The following is a 20,372-nucleotide window of genomic DNA, read 5'->3' as shown; positions in this document are numbered from 1 at the left end:
TGGGATCCCAGAAGTGATCCCGTTGGCATGGCTGAAGCGGGCGCTGATCACCATCAACCATCAAACTTGCTCCAGGTTGGCGGACCTCAAGGTGGCAGAGAAGCGATAACACCTCACGTGAGATGTGAAGCTTGTTTACTGGTGCTCTGGGAGAGGAGGGCACCGGGCTTGCCACTGCTTGCACCAGGGCCTGCGTCAAACAAACAGGGGACACCGGGAAAAGAGAGGCATCCTCCACTCCATCCAGGATGCACCAGAATCACGCAGAGCACCCTGAAGCTGCTCCTGCCTGCCTGCCAAACCCTTGGCAGAGACGACGTCAGCGACTGAGGAGGGTAGACACCACAGTGGACTCTAGCCACTCACCAGCCATCAATGACTTCCCACTTGTCAGTGACGAGAAGCCGCGGGACGACTCCAGCTGCGAGCACGACCAGCAGAGGGAGGTGGAGGTCGCCATGCGTGGCCGGGAGGAGGCGTGCTGTGCTCTGGAGGCCCAGCTGGCCCAGGAGTGCGGCGAGCTGGTGACCTAACCGGAGCAGGGCAAGCAGCTGCATGAACTCCTGGAGCAGGACCTGCAGTGCAGGGCCACCGGACCCTGTGAGCAGGAGGCCCCATGGCAGGACCAGCCTGCCCCACAACACCAGGGCCTCCTAAGCGGGGCAGGAAGAAGGCCCGGGTCCAGGAAGGGGCTGCTCTGCCAGAAGTCTCCAGCAGCCCATTGCGCTGGCTTCTGTAAGGTGCAGAAGAAGGGTCAGCGCTGGGGGGGGATCTGACATGCCAGCACCAGCCAACAGCTAGTCATGCCAGCAACAGCAACCTGCCTCGTCATCGGAGGTGACGTATCGTTGGCTGCCAGCGGACCCCTGGGACTCGTGTTGGAACTGTGGTGGGGACTGGGGGTGGTAGTCGCTGTTGTATTCCTTTTAAGGGCTGTTAATAAAGAGCGTGATTTCCCTGGCAAGCAAGTCTCCATGTCTCTCTGCCCCCGTAATGTGACGCCACAATATTTTTAAACAAAATTTTTTTTCTCATTGCAAGTTATGTAAACATACATGATTATATTTATTTATTTATCATGATGCAATATTTTTCATTGTAAAATGTATAACAATAGCCCCTGTTTTTCCTTGTTCCTTTGTCCTTTGAGGGCATACAAAGCATGATTTTCATTGCTCCACCATCCCGTGATACATATTTTTCCATTGTTAAATCATCTTTTCAGAATTTTAGGCTAAAACCTCTTTCGAGAGAGTAAAATACTGTCCAGTTCTGTATAATAATGCACAATGTACTGTATTATTACTGCATTTTATGTTTGTAATGTCAATTAAACTTGTATCACGATTGCCTACTTTGGTCAACTGGCTGGAGTGAGATTTTCACTTTGAGACACAGTCTGCACACACAGTTACATCTATGTCGCAGTTTTAATACCTTGTAAATATTCTGTTTGGTTTGCAGACTGTCCCATCAGTTTTGATGTAGCTAATTTTAGGTTTATAATAGAATAATATATATTTGCCTTAAGAATTCTTACATGAGCTTGAGTGATGTGTGAGAGTTGGCAACCCCGATCTATGTAGATGAATATCACATTATATGTGGTCTGTGGATGGTTCATGGTTATCCACAGTTTTGGATTTGGTCATTCTCACGAATGTTAGAGTCCTTCGACAAAAAACGGAAAGTTACAGTGAAATACAGTGAATTTTGTGCAGAGCACAATTACCTGACATTACCTGAACTGTTTAGGCATAAAAAATTATGTTATTTATAGCTCTGACTTAATGATCCCTCATCCATTTTCTGCAAATAGGCATTACTGTTGCCATTTTAAGATCAAATAACAAAAAACAGATAAAATGTTTTTAAATCTTTCAACTTTACTGCAAGTAACCCACAATATACATTCAAGTAATATAGTACAATGTATGTTTATGTCTTCAGTTGTTTTATTCTGCAACAGATGAACTACAGCTGAGGCAAAATCAACATTTTAGACAATAATTTGTCAATCTGTCGTCAAACTAATTTAAAAATTACAGAAAATGGATATGTTACAGTGATGGATTTGTGAGAATGCTCCATATTGTGTTTAAGAACGAACACATTTACTTCACCTTTTTTCCCATAGAACAATTCTGTAAACATGTAAATATGCCTTACCAATAGATATGGTGTAAATCTTAGTATTATTAGTGGCATGGACTAAAAGTTTAGAATGCATTTCTGATAAAATAATAAAATCAACTGTATTGTTCAAACAAGCTTATATGCTACCATTTAGTCTATGATGTATTTATTATTCTAAACCAATTTCTAGTCACTGTTAATAAAAACCCATAGATCTACCCCATTAAGCATAGGATGGTTACCAATTATGCAAGTGTCCTGAGGTACAATGTTAAATTATAAATAAATCATTTTTTATATGGATATTGGGAACGTGATGCCCCTCCCCTATGTATTTATTATAGGACTAAAAAATAATAATGGACATTTGTCATTCGCCCACCTATATTGGTTTTCTTCATTTTGTATTTATTTGGTGTTGTACTATATGTTATGGTTGTTCATTTTTATACAGATGTTATTGTGTATGGTACTTTATGTTGTCTATTTTTGCCTTTTTGTGTGGTTATTTACTGACAATCTAATCACAGACAATTTCCTCATCAATAAACGTTTTATGATTCATTTAGCATAGATATATATTTTTATTTTATTTATTAGTTATATTTATTTCATCTTGTTAATTTTTTGGATTGTCCTTTTTTCCTTTTTTATAACCATGCATCATGAAGGAGTGACTCCAGGGGAATAATGATCCGAGCAAGTTGATGTGAGCTAACTGTTTACTGGTTAACGGGTTGGTTAACTAGTAAAGTGTGTTTTAGTGGTGTATATACAATTCCTCAACATTTTGAGAATATATAGGTCACTTAAATGTTATTTAGTTTCATCAGTATTTTACTAAAAAAATTTAAAACAGCTATTACTAAATGTCGAATAACGTGTCTTGACTATTAATCTGATTTTACAAATGCGCTTCAGTATAAAATAATGTCTTATTTGTGACATAGTGACACTGTCATTAACTTGGTGAGAGTCAACAGTTGAAAGATTGGCATGTAAACTAATAAGGTATCATTGACCTAGTCACTTAATAGCTAGTTAATAAATATTCCAAGGTAAGCTTGTATACCCTGTTTGTATACAGTTGTCCAGCAAACAAACTTTGAATACAGTGGAGCTACCTGTAATTCAGTCTCAATCCGGTATATATTTGTGTGAACATATTTATAAATATTAATTTGTTCATGTAGTTAATAATGCTACTTAAATGATTGACGCAATTATCCAATTCAGTTAAACCTGGAGAAATGTAATGTATTGCCTTTGTGTTCTTTGGATAACAAGACTTACCAATTTGAAAGTGGACTTATGTAAATAGACTCTGAGATAGATTCTTTGAAATAATATTAATTTAATTATGTGTTTTTAATCCCAACTCATTTGTTCAGCATTACAGTAGCAGGTTACAGCCATGTGCTGTGGTTATGGATTAATGGATCAATGGATGGATTAGCATAGTCTTCTAAACATAATATGCAGTGCAGCTTCTGTGAACATTGTATGAGCTATTATGAACTGTGTGAATCAGTGCTGTACTTTTGTCATTTTCTTAAATTCCATATTTATTTATACTGCATGACTCCTTATTTCAATGTATTTTTTCTCCTTTACCCAGAAACTAAACAGGAGTTGGAAGACCTTACAGCTGATATTAAAAAAACAGCCAATAAAGTGCGCTCAAAGTTAAAAGGTATGGTTTCATTTGTTATGCGTACTTAGCAACCAGCCATGCTTCTCATCTGAAAAGCCCTTTTGGCAATTACACCAAATCCTCTGAAGATCACTATAAGTAACTGATCTGATGAAATATGAGTAAATCAGTTATTCATGTTTATTTTAGCAGTCTTTTTTCCAAAGCATCATCCATCTTTGAGAAAGTAAGTTCAGACAGGCCAGGGCAGCTGTGGGTTAAGGGCTGATGATAAGATGCATATGAAAGCAATAAATACACAATACCCAATTGAAAATGCAATTAAAAGAGTTTAAAGCTTTTAGATAGAAATGGAATTCCACATATCTTGAAGTCATATGGTCTATGTGCGTAAAACACTTATATATACACAACATATGAAATCTTGAAATGGACAAGAAAGCTGTATGCTGGGTTTCTTGCTGCTCAAATCTTAATAAATTGCACTTGCTGTTTAAATGGACAGTAGTGATTTTAAGAAATCTTGAGAAATTAATATTTCCTACTTTTATTTCAGCGCAGATATTCAAGAATCTACACATTTAATGATGTCTTTGTAAATGATTTGGAGCTATTCTGAACTTTTCTTTGTTCATAAATATTTACATTTGTGTATTTATACATTTTAAATATTTGAAGAAGCTGGTAGAAATTAGTGTTCTAGACTCTTGTCAAAAGTTTGACCAGTATTTCCCTCTTTCATAGCAATTGAGCAAAGTATTGAACAGGAGGAGGGACTGAACAGATCATCTGCGGACTTGAGAATCCGTAAGACACAGGTCAGTGACTCATTTGAATTTTTAATTTTATTATTTTACCTTAATAAAAATGTTTTATTGGAATTAAAACTTGTCTCCATGTTTTAAGATTTTTAATCGATTTAAAATGCATTGTGGGCTAAGTACACTGCCACTGTGTGTCAAGTCTATGGAAAAGCAAGCTTTATTTCTTTTGTGTTGTTTTTATATATCCTGCCTTTCCTCTCTTCCCTGTCAACCCTTAGCATTCCACACTGTCACGCAAATTTGTGGAGGTTATGACCGAGTACAACACCACACAATCCAAGTATAGAGACCGTTGCAAGGACCGTATCCAGAGACAACTGGAGATCAGTGAGTGGCTTTGCACTTTTATTAATCTATAAAAGTAAACCAAAGGTTTTTGTGGCACTGCTTAAAGAACATTGTTTATGTCATTATTCTATTGTTACCTTGCACTCAGGGATAGATATACAGTCCCCTCCAAAAGTATTGGAACAGCAAAGTCAATTCCTGTATTTTTGCTGTACTCTTAAAACATTTGGGTATGACATCAAAAGATGAATATGAGACAAGAGATCAGTATTTCAGCTTTTATTTCCAGATATTTACATCTAGATCTGTTAAACAACTAAGAAGATAACATTGTTTGTAACGGAACACAAAGTTTTTAGGTGAGCATCAAGCCTGCAACCCATTGACATGACCAAACATTTTGCATTCTTCTGTTGTGATGCTTTTCCAGACTTTCACCGCAGCCTCTTTCAGTTGTTGTTTGTTTTGGGGAGTTTCTCCCTTCAGTCTCCTCTTTAGCAGGTAAAATGGGTGCTCAATAGGGTTTAAGTCTGGAGATCGACTTGGCCAGTCTAAAACCTTCCACTTCTTTCCACTGATGAACTCCCTGGTTGCTTTGGCAGTGTGTTTTGGGTCATTGTCTTGCTGCATGATAAAAGATCCTCCGATCAGTTTGGTTGCATCTCTCTTTAAATTGACAGATAAAATGTTTCTGTAGACTTCTGAGTTCATTTTGCTGCTACCATCATGTGTTACATCATCAATAAAGATCAATGAGCCCGTCCCAGAAGAAGCCATGCAGGCCCAAGCCATAACATTACCTCCACCGTGCTTCACAGAAGAGCTTGTGTGTTTGGGATCATGAGCGGATCCTTTCTTTCTCCATACTTTAGCTTTTCCATCACTTTGGTAAAGGTTAATCTTTGTCTCATCAGTCCATAAAACTTTGTCCCAGAACTTTTGAGCGTTGTCTCTGTACTTTTTGGCAAATTCCAGTCTGGCCTTTGTATTCTTATTGGTAATGAGTAGTTTGCATCTTCTGGTGTAGCCTCTGTACTTTTGTTCCTGAAGTCTTCTGTGAATGGTGGATTGTGATACCTTCACTCCTGCCCTCTGGAGGTTGTTGGTGATGTCACTGACTGTTGTTTTAGGGATTTTTCTTCACAGTTCTCACAATGTTTCTGTCATCAACTGCTGATGTTTCCCTTGGTCTACCAGTTTGACGTCTGTTGCTTACAACACCAGTGGTTTCTTTCTTCTTCAGGACATTCCAAACAGTTGTACTGCCTATGGCTAATGTTCATGCAATGTCTCTGATTGACTTTCCGCCTTCTCTTTGTTTCAAAATTGTTTGCTTTTCTCCCAGAGACAGCTCTCTGGTCTTCATGTCGGTTACACCTTTTTAACTATAAATGCAGTCTGCACAGGCAAAACCCCAAAAAAATTTGAGATTCAGAATATTCTCTGCATTAATTTACAGGTTACATTTTCATCCTGCTCATGTCATGAAAAACTTACAAATATAAATTTATGTTTGGAATATAGCTGTTGCTATCTGTATGACTTTAATCATTGTTGTAAAACTTTCATGAAGGCACCAGAGACTTGCATTTTGGTTCAAGACATAAGTGAAGAATGGGCAAAATGAAAGACATAGCCTCTGAAAATTGAAAATTATTTAATATTCTACAGTCATTCAGTTTCAGCATATGCAGAAACACTTCTGAGTATGGTAGTCAATGATTAGCTGTGTGATTCCAGGTTGCAAGTATGCCATATAAGACTAAGTATAAAACAATTCAATGCATGAAGCTTATTCGGATATTGATGGTGTTACATTTTGTTACTCTTTGCTGATCCTGCTATTTATAAAAAGGTCAACAAAGTATATAAAAGCTTCTAGAAAGCTCTCTGAAGGCCTGTTAATGATGCAGTTAGGGTCACTTTCTTTGTCACCCGAGACTGATGTTTTGAATCTTACTACCAGATTAAACCCAGCCCAGAGGCTCATGCAGAGAAAGCAATGACAAGACTCCTGAGAAAGTAGAATTACAAATTCACAAATAGATTTACAAATTCACCTTTTCGGCTGCTTCATTGTAGTAGGTTGACATGGTTATAATGAATCATCTTCTGTCTTAAATTTTTTTATGATAATTGGTAACATGCTTACTAACTACTGTATGCTTATTAGGGTAGATGTATGGGTTTTTATTAACAGTGACTAGTAATTTCTTGATTGACCCAGTCTGGCAGTAATCAGGCCAGAAATTGAACTCAGCTTTCTAATAATTCTGGCTGATCACAGTTAATTCATTATTTACCATTCTCTGGAGTCTTTTCAGAGTGAAGGAATCCATTCCACCATACCAGACTATGACAGAACATGCCAGGATGCTCTCTATGATGAAGGTGAAGATATGTACAAGGAGACGACAACTGACACTTAACTTCTTCAGTTGCCTGAAGAAATATAGTCTCTGGTTTGCCTTCTTGATGAGGTGTTCTGAACTGATCTTCCATTTTAAGGAGCTGCAGACGGAGGTGCCCAGAAATTTGGAAGAATATGTTACTGTTATTTGGTGATCGTTGATACGGAGTGGGGCTTTCTTCTTCTGTGCATGCCTGACGTCCACAGTGCTCTCAGAAGTTTTGCATAAATTGATATATATTGGTCATTGCCAGTACACCAGGCAACTTCCCTGTCCACCTCTTGGTGATATTATGCTTCATTGTTGTCAGATGGTATCATCTGCATATTTGAGAATTTTTATAGTGCTGTCCTGTGATGAGCTCTTTTGTGAACAAGGAAAAGAGAAGTAGGAATAGGAAACAGTCTTGTAGTACCGCAGTGCTGATGGTCAGGGGAGTGGGCATTAAACTGTTCACCTTGACGGACTGATGTTGGCAGAATAGGAAGTGCAGAAACCAGTGGCACAGAGTGGTGTCACTGTCCATCTCCATTAGATTTTTGAAGAGTGTGACATGAGTGGGTTGACTGTATTGAAAGCTGAACTAAAGTCCATGAGCAGCACATGTGTACAGGTATTGGGTGTCTCCAGATGCTGCATAATGTAGTAGAGTGTAGTGTCTTCAATAGGGATGTAACGATACACTCAACTCTGGATTCGATACGATTCACCATACGAGTCCACAATACGATTTTTCTCACGATTTTTTAACAGATTTTTTTTAACAAAAAATTGCAAATCAAAATAATTAAAAAATTAATCTTCAAATAAATAAACGATAATGCTTTTATATTGCATTCATAAAACGTTCAGTACACCTTCATAATGTATTCATTAAGTATTCAGAAATCATTCATAAACATCATGCATGTATACCTTTACATCCCATTAACAGCTGTAATATACATTAATACCAAATATTATATAATAATAACAAACATTATAATTGCATAATCATGTAATGTTTGTTATTAATGTATATTAAAGCTATTAAGGGATGTTAAGATGTTAAAGTGTACTTGCATGCTGCTTATGAATGTTTTGTCAATGCATTATGAAGGTGCACTGAATGTTCTAAAAATGCATAATGAATGCATTATGACGGTGCACTTAATATAAAGCATTACCTTAAACTAAGGCTTGCATGTGCAACTTTTTAGCGCGGTTTACCCTTTCACTCTGACAGTGGTGAATTGAGCTCACTGTGGTGCCGGTGGACATGCTGAAGCATGTTCGTTGTGCTATTTGTGTATGTTATCAGTCTTTTACAATGTTTGCATGCAGTTCGTATTGTCTGTGCTTTTCTTGCCGTTTTCGGCTTAACACCGCCCCTTATCAATTTAACTTTTAATCCCATTGGGCTAGGTTTTCTCGTTATAACGTAATATTTTCATGTTATAACGTGATACAGTTTCACGTTATCACGTGATATGATTTCTCGTTTTAATGTGATGTTTTCACGTTATAATGTAATATTTTCACATTATAATGTGATAGTGAGAATATTTTTTATTATGTCGTGGCAGTAATACGCTTCCGTAGTGAAGTACTCCTAGTAGCGACTTATTTTCCACATCAGCCGGTTTAGATCATCATACATTTACATTGATTTTTTAACCAATTCGCGATTCATCGTTCCATGCCTAGTCTTCAACAGACCTTTTGGGGCAATAGGCACAGTGGATCCAGTAATAAGGAATTCTAGACTTGCAATGACACTTAGCAATAAATTCAAATGCTTTCATAGCCACTGGCATCAGAGCACCAGGTTGGTAGTCATTAAGAGAGCTGGGATTTTTCTTACGGGGATTATACAGGGCATTTTAAGCCAATGTGGCACTATGCACTGGTGGGAAGAGTGGCTGAAGATGGCTGTATTCATAGAGGCCAGCTGAGAGGCACAGCAGCTAAGTACAGCAAGGGTTACATTGGCAGTTCACACCTTTTCCTCTGTGACAAGAAAAGGGGGTATGGGGGAGGTAAGGGTCCAGAAGGTAGTAATATACCTATGGTGTTGAAGTGTAGAAGTCATTAAACTTGGTTGGTAGGTCTTGGTCATCTTCATGAGGAGAAGCTACAGTTTTGACATCCTCTGGAAGTTTTTTTCAAGTAATCTTTGACTTTAATTCCTGATCCAATTTATCAACATTGTTTGATTTTGCCTCCTTTATGGCAGTGTTTAGTTTATGTTTTGTGTGCAGTGGTGGTCTAATAGTTAGGGAAGCGCACTTGTAATTAAAAGATCCCTGACCAGCAAAGTACCACTGAAGTACCCTGAGCAAGGTACCACCCCAAGCACTGCTCTCTGGGTGCTGAATTAGCTGCCCCCTACTATTCCATATATAGGTTAAATGCAGAGGACACATTTTGTTGTTGTGCACTGTGTACTATGGTGTACCATACAACTAATCACTTTCAATTCAATTTTTATTCATCATTATCTTCATTGATGAGAGCAGTGTTTTTCATACTTCATAGGCTTTGCACTTCTTTTGAAAACTAGGTTTTGATGTTTTTGGGGGAATGCACATTTCTTCACAGGAGAAAGAATTGAATAAAAATATCCCAGTTGGTGCAGTTACAACAGCCCTTCACTGTCTCAATGATATTCTTCATCCATGCCTTCACAGACACTGATTTTGGTTTGTAATAGTGGGTGGACATGAAGGCATCTGGAAGATTTTTGCAGTGACAAATGATGGTACCCCTGCCGTGACTGGAAAACAGCAGAGAGCTGTCAGATTAATTGAGAAAAATGTTGGTCAGCCCATTATGAAACTCCACTGCATAATACACCAAGAAAACCACTGTGCAAAGATGTCAAATTCAGATCTTAATAAGGTCATGGCTACACTAGTAAAGGTTATTAACTTCACAGTTAAGCAATCTGCTCTAACATACATTGGCAGTTCCAGTCCCTGCTCAAAAACATGAACTGAATAAACAAGAACATTGCTCTCCACCCAGTTGTTAGATGGCAAAAACTTTTGTTTTTCAATGATATTATGGGACACCTCAGAAAGCTCAATGTCTGACTGCAAGGTGCAGGGAAAAATGTTTTTGGACATGTACGTTAGATACATAAGGAGCTTTAGTTAGCAATCTAGCATCTTTTCAAGTGATGTGGCTACCTCCACTTTCCACTACTTTAGACACATAAGGGAGCTGTACTCATGGCACAACATCAACACTGCTGAAATATGAAAATACAGGAGCCAGCTAAGTTCAGAGTTCACAACAGAATTGGTGGATTTTCAGAAGTATGGCCCTACATTTTCTTTCCTGAAGAAGGCCAACACCTTTGATGGATATGAAATGGGTTTATCTCTGATAGAATGGTTAGATGCACAGAACATGGAAATGCAGCTGATTGAGCTGAAGACTGGGTGGGTGAATAAGTTTGCAGAGCTACAGAAATAGCTTGAAATCATGGCAGTTCAAGATCCTGGAACCTGCATCTTCACCTGTTGGGCATCTTTGCTGGAGAAGTTCAGCCATCTCCGAAACGTTGCACCTTTCAATCAACGTACCTCTGTGACAAAAGTACCGGGACATACCTCTTAATCATTGAATTCAGGTGTTTCATTCAGACAGGTGTATAAAGTCACGCACCTAGCCATGCAGTCAGGTTTGCAAAGTTTTGTGATAGAATGGGATGTTTTGGAGAGCTTGGTGAATTCAAATGTGGTACTGTTATAGGATGCAACTTTCGCAATAAGTCAGTATGTGAAATTTCTTCCCTAATAGATATTCCATGGTGACACCGTTTAGGAACAACAGAGACCTGTTTTTCCCAGTGAAGGAAACTCTTAATGCTTCAGCATACCAAGACATTTTGGACAATTTTATGCTTCCCTTTTTTGTGGGAATAGTTTAGGGAAGGTCCTTTTCTGTTCTAGCATGACTGTGCCCCAGTGCAGGAAGAACTAGAATGGAGATTGCGAGCCAGGCCTTCATGTCCAACATCAGTGCCTGACCTCACAAATGCTCTTCTGTGCCTCATTTCCTCCAACGTGGTGCCAGAGCTAGTGCCAGGATTTTTCCAAATCCGGAACTGGTTCTGCATGTTTCCACAGCAAAAAAAACTGGCCCTGGGCCAGAAAAAAAATGCTGTAGCGCAGCCCCAAAGAAAAGCTGATCTCAAGATTTGGAGCCGTAACATCAGCAAAAATAGAACAGGCTATTGCACCCAAATCTTATGCATACCCAGAAAATTCAATCCATAACCAATATAGATTTGTCTAATATTGCAAGTGGCATCAGTGGAACAACTTGCCAGCTTATTAGCGGAATAACGTTGCATCATTTAAAAAAAATATATATTTTGTGGAAAATGAAAGATTGATTTGCTGGCCAGATTTTATAGTTTATAATAAACTATAAACAGGTCGCAGGTTAAATAAATAAAATATTGTGGCACTCAAGTGGCGCAGAGATTATGATCGAGGCAAATAGCAAAGTTTAATTTTTAGCAGACTTATTGTACAATCCTTAAAAGGTCAGAGGAAAAACAGTGCGTGACAATAAACTCACATGTACAGACTGGGGAGAAATACAGCATTTAAGGAGACAAAAGTGGATACAGGCAATAGAGACAGAGTGCAACGAGTGATACTGGTGTTCATTCTGATAGTGGTTTATTTTTTTTGGTTTGGAATCGTATAAAAACCTAAAATCCGAAACAGATCAAAATGAATGAAAAAAAAAATGGAAATCATATGAACCTTTACTTTACTCTCACTTCTGCCTATGTGGCATTTCCATTCCGTTCATTTTTTAAAACAATGGAAAAACAGGCAGGTTCTCAAAGTGCACCAAACGAGAACCCAGCACCAGCACCAGCTCTCTGGTGGAAATGATGTACTGAATGAAACACAGTTCAAAATCTTGTGGAAAGCCTTCCCAGATGAGTGGCAGCTGTTAGAGCTGAAAAAGACGACCAACTCCATATTGATGCCTGTGGATTTAGGGGATGTCATAAAAGTTCCTGTATGTGTAATGGCCAGGTACCGAAATACTTTTGTCCATGTAGCATATTTCTGTCTGATACACTTTAGTCTTGCTTTTTGACATTTGTTTTCAATGTAATGCTTTTTAAATAAGTTACTGAAAGCAGTGTACATAGAACTGTTCCTAGAAGTGTGTGTACGAGTTTTCTGGTACACACAGATAAATTGGTATGTATTACTCGTGCATACAAACAGCCATACTAAGTGAACGTTGATAAATGCCACATTCTACATTCAGTTATATTCTACATGTAACTGCACCTGCACGGCAAGACTAATTTAAATAAACAGCCTCAATGAACTAACTTCTGCATAACAAACACCAAACTGCACATGTTGCAAATGGAAACTATGAAGAGAGATATATCCTTATACCCTTATTCATATTTGTAATATGTTTGCCAGTTGTATTGTTATTTTGTAACTGTATTTTGCTATTAAGGGATGAAGTTTACAAAACAATCAGGTGAGGTCGAAGTTTTTTAGGATGTAAAAAAAATAAATAATAGGTATTGTTTGACAGCTTTCCCAGCTAACAGAACAAAGTCTCCTGGATGTCCTCATAAGCGAAAACTGTAACAGTTTACTTAAATCCATGTTTTTTGGAATTTATAAACACATTCATAACAACTAATAATGCACTCATAAACATGGCTATAAAAATGTTCATGTAAGAATATAAGATTCAATGTAAGAATTTAGAAACAGTGATATTGTTATTGTGGGGCAAGATGCAAGGAAGGATGCGAGGTATGTAGTGGTTTGAACAAGCAAATAGGCTTAATTAAACTCAAAAAACAAAAAGCAAGTAATATACTTGTGCCAAAAGCAGAATAGAATGGTGATACTTTTTCTTCTTTAGTCCTTAGCTGATGATTAGGGAACAGGTTGTCCTCTCAACGAATATGCTGCTGTAGGTGCAGCTGGATTCCATGTGCCATTCACGATACTCTTCCACTCTTGCCGATTAATGGCGACATTTTTAGCCTCATTGATAGCTAGTCAGTCACTGGTTCCTTGAAACCTACATTGGACAAGTTGCTCTTGCCAGAGAAGCTTGTGTGGCAATCAACTGGTGTTCATTCTGCCGACATGGCCAAATCATTGCACCCAGAATTTTTGGAAGTCAAGTCAAGTCATTTTAATTATATAGCAATGTTAAAAACAACCAGTGGTTGACCAAAGTGCTTTACAACAATAAAAATAATATGCATAAATTGCGAGGGGAAAAAGCTAATTACATTAAAAATAAATGAGTTTTTAGTCTCGACTTAAAACATTCAGTGGTTGGGGATAGATTAGACATGCAGAGCTGGGTTGTTACACAACTTTAGCCCAGCCATGTAGAAAGCTACAGTAGGTCACCTTTCCACCTCAAACGACTGGTTGGTACAGTGAGCAACAGCTGATTGGATGACCTCAGTGCTCTCCGTGGACAGTCGGGATGTATGAGGTCACTGATATTGGCTGGTGCTCCCTCATTCAATGCTTTAAAAATGAACAGTACAGCTTTTAAATCTATTCTAAATTTCACTGGCAACCAGTGTAAAGATGCTAAAATTGGACTGAATTAGGAGCGCAGCAGCATTTTGCTCCAGAGACAGAGACAGCGCAGTCAGGCTGACCCCAAAATAAAGTGCATTACAATAGTCAAGGCGCAAGTAAATAAAACCATGGATCAATGTCTCAAAATCGGTAAAAGAGAACATATGCTTAGCTTTGCTTAAAATTCTGAGATAATGAAAAAGAAGGCTTCACGACCACATTTATTTGTTTGTCAAATTAAAAATCCGAATTAAATGAAAAGATTCTTAGCCTGTGGTCTAATGTCTCCTACTGGCCTCATATCATAAACTACATGCCTGACAGCAAACGGGGATCAAAATATTAATATCTCCATCCTGATCGCATTCAAATTTAAGAATTTAAGAAATTTGGTTTTTGAATTCTTGGACTTGCTCAGTTTGGACTCCACGAAGATAAATGTTAGCCTGTGATCCATCCATGGTCATAACTTTGGACTTGTCCACATTGATTGTTAGACCATAAGATTGGGCAATGTGGGCTATATGATAAAGGATGTCATTAACCTCTGCCCATGGGCGTCGCCGTCATTAAATCTCACATTTCATAATTATTCCTTTGGACCCCCCCCCCCCCCACCCCCCACATTTAACATAAAATATTAGTTTTATGCCAGTGTGTCCCCCCCACATTCAACATGCTTCTGACACCCCTGCCTCTGCCTCCGTGTTGGTGAATATGGCACTGTCATCTGCAAACATCAAGTCAGTCAGGAAGTTGTTTACATCATACTGAACTCCCTGTCTGTCCTTGAATGCTTTCCTCATAATGGCATCAATCATGATATTGAGAAGCAGGGGAGAGGCAATATCTCTTTGGTGGACTCCAGTTTGGATAGAAAATTCCATGGATAATTAGTTTTGGATCTGCACACTGATGGTTGAACTATTGTATGATACTTGGAGAAGCTGGAGAAAAGTTTAATGGTATGTGCTCATTTTTAATGCCCTCCACAGGGTGGGCCAGTGAACACAATCAAATGCAAATTTGAAGCCAACAAAGACAATAATGGCAAGCTTTCCACATCTGATTCTTTCCGCTCCTAGTTGACGAATGACAAATATTTGATCAATGCAGCTTCAGTGTGGCCTACATCCCGCTTGTTCTTCTCAGCTGGTCTGTTCACGATGTTTCTGCAGCCTTAATTGTATAATCTTGATGAAAAATTTGCCAATGGCTGATGCCTCGGTAGTTCTTGCCTTCCCAGCTATCACCTTTCTTCAGGATTGGCACAATGATGGCATTTTTCCATGCTGATGAGTGCCAGATGTGTGCCAGGAGAACGTGGAGCTATCGTAGCAGGACGTCTCCTCCAGCTTTGATTATTTCAGCAGTGACTTGATCCATACCGTGTGGCTTTCCATTCTTCACTGTTCTTATTGCAATCTTCATTACCACCATCAAGGAATGTATTCTCCGGCAGGTCGATAGGTTGTGGCTATGGTAGTGGTCCCTGGCATGGATTGTGCTTATATAGCTGTTGGAATAAACCTTTCTGCAGATGTTCACTAGTGGAACAGAAGTGCCATCCACCTTCTTGATGTTGTCATTGGTTGCTGTGGTTTTACCACTCAGTCTCCTGAGGGTCTGATGAAGAATATGGTACTCTTGCCTGGATGCTGCTTCTTCTAGATCAGCTACGACACTATTCCAGGAGGCTTGTCATTCTGCCTTCATCTTCCATCTGATGCATTTGTTCAGTTGATGGTATTTTTCAAAGTCAACATGTTTGGCTTGGTTCCATTTGTCCACCAGTTCCAATCACTCGAAATCCACGGCTGTGTCCAATAGCGGATGGGTTGACACAGAAGGGTGGTGCATTCTAGGTTGGACTCTGATAGCTGCTGTTCTTCTGCATTGATATCATCCAACTGTTCTATTGTTACGAATTTGTTGGATATGGCAATTTGAAAATCATGCTTGACTACAGGGTTCCTCAGATGGGCCCAGTTTAGTTTGGTTGGTGGCAGTACCTTGCGCCTTATCTGTTGTGATAACACTTGTACCATGACATGGACGAGGTAGTGGTCAGATCGACGGTCCCCCTCATTGCACAAGGCCCCCTCATTATTCACACAACTTTGTGTGATGATCAAAATCAGGAGCTCACCAGGATGTAGTCCAGAATGGCTGAGTCTTTACCAAATGGGTTGTTCCATATAAGCTAGTGTTTGTGAGGGTTTTGAAAAAGGCAGCTATCTGCTACCAGGTTGTTTGATTCAGCAAAGGACAGCAGGCATAGTCCATTGTTGTTGATCTTGCCATGACCAAATCTACCCAGTGTCTCTTCCCATCCAGTCCTGTCTGCACTGATATGGGCATTGAAATCTCCCGCCAATATGGTCAACTTGGTATGCAGGATCATATTCAGTGTGTGTGTGAGCTTTTTGTAATAGTCATCCTTGGTTGCATCCAGGTTGGTATCAGTTGGGGTATAACTTCACAGGATATGGGTCTTCACTGTGTGATAAATGGTGAGGGCTGTCAGATGAACCAGTATTGGTTGGAAGCCAATTACACTTCCAGTAGCCCGTCTGTTCACTATAAAGCTAATGCCAGCATCTCATTTTTCACCATCGGGGTAAAACTGTCTTTGTTTCATCAGTTGTTGGTGGGTGGATAGTCATTGTCCAGTGAGGTGTAATTCAGATACTGCGGTGGTTGAGATTTTGCACAGTTCCATGGAGATGACTTCCTTTTGCCTGGCATGGTGTCCAGTTCAGACATTTCACATCGCAATGCAAATTTCCACTTTTGGTGTTATAAATTAGATTTTTTTTCTTAGTTCAATAGTCCATTTTTCACCAGCATCCTGTGACCCCACTGCATGCACATCGGCTGCCCCAGATGTGGTATAATAAGCGAATGAGTTTGTTCGAATTTCTATGCTGTGTCTTGCCTTGTTTCCCTGGTTTCCCAGTTCCGGTCACTGAGCAGGGTGACCACCCTCCTTCTTAGGAGTCTAAATAAACCAATAGCATCTCTCTGTGGGAAGGGAAACCTCATTTGTCTCTGATCATTCTCTGAAAGTGGTACAAGCCTGAATGCAAGGCTTCACCTGAAGCTGCCCGTTGTACTTTTTGGAGCCTTAGCTTCAGGTGTCCTGTAGCTAATAAGAACTTTGATTGTGCTTGACTCAAGTTACCACTTTGCCCAGCCTGTTTAATATTTTAGCTTTGGATTCCTTTTGCATATAGCTTGTACGTATTTGTAAATATTGTGTACATTGTGAGTAGTTGGGAAAGTAGGGAATGGAAGGGCTGATGTTTACTTGAGGGTAAAAATATGCGTACGCATCATAGCCACTTCACATTTTCTGCATTCATTCCGTGCGTTGTAGGTGCACCTATGCGAGGAGTTAACGCTATGCGTACACGAGATGCAGTATCACCAAAAATAGGGGTGGCAGTATGGTCACCTTTTGTCACAGGACTATGTTTTTATATACGGTAGTTAGTGTTAAAGTAACTGATTATCTGATTTTTTAAGAATGAATGCTCAGAAGACCTATATGTTTTCAGAGGCAAGAGTGAAAATATTTCGAGCAGTATTAGCATCTTCAAAATTTAATGGCAGTTTAAGTTCCTAAGAAAACAGTATCGTGTACGAAGTACAATGAAACTCTAACTTGAAATTCTGACTACTTTCATAAGCAGCGTTATTTTTCAATACAGTTCTGGTATTTATAAATCTTGGTTAGAAAATTCGCAGAGAGTGTGTGGTTTATGTTTCACTAGCACATTTATAGTGTGATAGGAAACAAAACTTAGCAAACTGTGCAATTTTAATGACCGCTCCTTTTCAGGATTATCTAGTATTTTTTTAACATTAGTTTACCACTGCTATTTTTACATGAGCTCTGCATACACTTTTCAAGCCATTCCTAATCATTTTCATCCTTGCTGTTTAAATCACTCATGAATAGACGTGTTTGTGGAAATTGATTCATTTTTAACTATTTTTTTCTTTATAAGTACTGCAATACTTATTGCAGAAATTGATATTTTCCAGTGTTGTGCAGCCTAATTACGAAATACTAACTACTACAAGATATCTAACAACATACAATGCAACATTGGGGTAGTAAAGTGATATATGGCAGAGCGAAGTACGATGTGGAGCAGTGATTAGAATATAGGGAATGCTGCAGCAGTATTAAAAATTAGCAACTTGAACACTGTGGACGCAGCAAGTGTACATCATTTCATGTCACAGCCTCATACAAAACAAGTGAGACCAGAAACAAAGGAGCCAATCAAGATGGTTTGCACTGCCCCCTGGTGGACATGACCTTTAATCCTCCAGATAGAAATACACGTGCAAGTACAGTCAATACACTGCTTGCATTGTGTATGCGTCGTGTTGCATATACGTCACCTTGCGTGAAGTATATCGCAGCCCTAACACACCTTTGTTTTGATTTATTTTTTCACTGTTTTAGTTAGTTTAGCTACTTAGGGAAGCGTGATGTATTTTTATTTTCATCCTTGTTTAGTTAAGGTAAAGAAGCAAACTTTCCATGTAGCAGTGTTTTTGTTTGTTATTTTGGCTGGTAAGATCCTGAAGTTGGCTTCCCCTTTTAATAAATTATCGAGACAAAATGGTCTCACTCCACATTTTTGTTGTGCCAAAATTTATTGTCACATCACAAAGAATCTACATGTTGTGCTTTACAGCTGGAAGAACAACTACCAACGAGGAGCTTGAAGATATGTTGGAAAGTGGCAAGCTTGCCATTTTTACTGATGATGTAAGTACTGCACAATTCAGTTAATTGTGAACTGTTGGCTGTAAAATTGTAAAGTTTGTTAACCCTTAGAACCCGACAAATTCACAATGCATTGATTTTCGTACCAATTAATCTCAACATTTATAAGAATATATTTCTATTGCCTGCAAATCTTTATATTAGATGAGACTAAAAATTGATAAATTTCAATAGGCACAAGTAGTTTTTCCTTATAAAAAGGATGAAATCAAGAATATGTTAGCATTTACACATCATCAGAGTAGCCCAGAATGTTGTGAAAACAAAAACATACAGCATATGTGACTAACTCCTGTACATACCATGTAATAAGCCTAAAATCAGAGGCATAGAAAAATGCTTAAAAATGTATAGGGTTGAAATGGTTAATGCTTTTCTGTCAATGTGTATTTCAAGTTCATTATTGATTCATATTTTTTGTACACATTTCACAAAAATATTCATTCAACAAGTTCAGGACAAAAGCACTTTAAAATAGTTTTGTGAAAACAATTATATATAAAGACAGTTGTGTAATTTCTAACCCATCTGTCTTTTTTGTATGGATATTGTTCATAGATCAAGATGGATTCCCAGATGACCAAGCAAGCCTTGAATGAGATTGAGACTCGACACACTGAGATCATAAAGCTTGAGAACAGCATTCGTGAGTTACACGATATGTTTGTGGACATGGCCATGCTGGTGGAGAGCCAGGTAATGTATTTATAAACATTTTTCTTATAGTTATGTGTGCTTGTCTGTGAATTGCATGCAAACATACAATCACAAATTAAAGTTGGGCATGTGATTGGGAATACATATGGTTTGGGACAAGTCCACTGCCACCTCAAAACTCAAAAATTATTTGATGAATAATTTTCAAACTTAACTGGAACTATATAGGAGCAGATCTGAAATTAATTTTATTTTGAGACAAAATGCACTAAAATCAAAAAAAGGCCATTTAGTGGAACCAAACGGAGGGGTGACCACAGAAGACACTCAACCATGTCAATGTGATTTGATGGGACTTATTAACACTCCACGAAAAAACATTATGTGGATGAAGATCTGATTTTATTTTGAAACAAATAACACCAAATGTGAAGCAGCGCAAGGTGGCAGCAAAGGCATGAATGAATGAATTGAGAATGAATGAATAGTTGAATGGATGGATGAATGAATGAACGAATGCCTTTTTTGTCATTGCACAAGGCACAACGGCATCAGAAGACAAGAAAGAAAGAAAAGAATAAACAGAATATAAATAGATAACAGAATATAAATAGAGTATAAAACTGAACATAAAAAGAATGTAAAGAATTACATTTAAACAATGTAAAAATAAATACACATTAGTAAATATTGTCCTGAATAGGTGAGGTCATAAATATGTAAACATGAAGGACACAATGTTCAAGGTTGGACCAAATTGAGTGAAATAATGGTTCTAGAACAGGGTTTCCCAAACCTTTTCACCTGGAAACCCAAAATTGAGATTGATATCTCGCACTGTGGCATGACCTCGGTACGAATTTCCCTGCTTTATAGCTGTCTGATTGGGACCCAAACCCAAAATACATAATGAAATATCATTACATTAACAGTATAACCAAAAATTGAAGTATGCAAACAATATTTATTCTTCAACTAAATATTTTCTTTTAAAACGTTGGT

The 20,372-nt window shown here is 38.4% G+C and overlaps 1 protein-coding gene across 1 annotated transcript in view; it reads left to right on the top strand.

Moving 5' to 3' along the window:
* LOC111838288 (syntaxin-1B) overlaps positions 1-20,372 on the top strand; it is a 79,932-nt gene that overhangs the window by 47,439 nt on the left and 12,121 nt on the right. The window contains exons 4-8 of the mRNA XM_072704843.1: positions 3,755-3,829; positions 4,535-4,608; positions 4,833-4,941; positions 18,622-18,695; positions 19,272-19,409. Of these exons, the coding sequence (XP_072560944.1) occupies positions 3,755-3,829; positions 4,535-4,608; positions 4,833-4,941; positions 18,622-18,695; positions 19,272-19,409 (470 nt within the window). The remainder of the gene's footprint in view (positions 1-3,754; positions 3,830-4,534; positions 4,609-4,832; positions 4,942-18,621; positions 18,696-19,271; positions 19,410-20,372) is intronic.

The sequence above is a fragment of the Paramormyrops kingsleyae genome, chromosome 22 (assembly GCF_048594095.1).
Source record: "Paramormyrops kingsleyae isolate MSU_618 chromosome 22, PKINGS_0.4, whole genome shotgun sequence".
In the NCBI taxonomy this organism is placed as follows: Eukaryota; Metazoa; Chordata; class Actinopteri; order Osteoglossiformes; family Mormyridae; genus Paramormyrops; species Paramormyrops kingsleyae.
The sequence above is the reverse complement of the archived record's forward strand: the minus strand, read 5'-3'. Positions and strand labels throughout refer to the sequence as shown.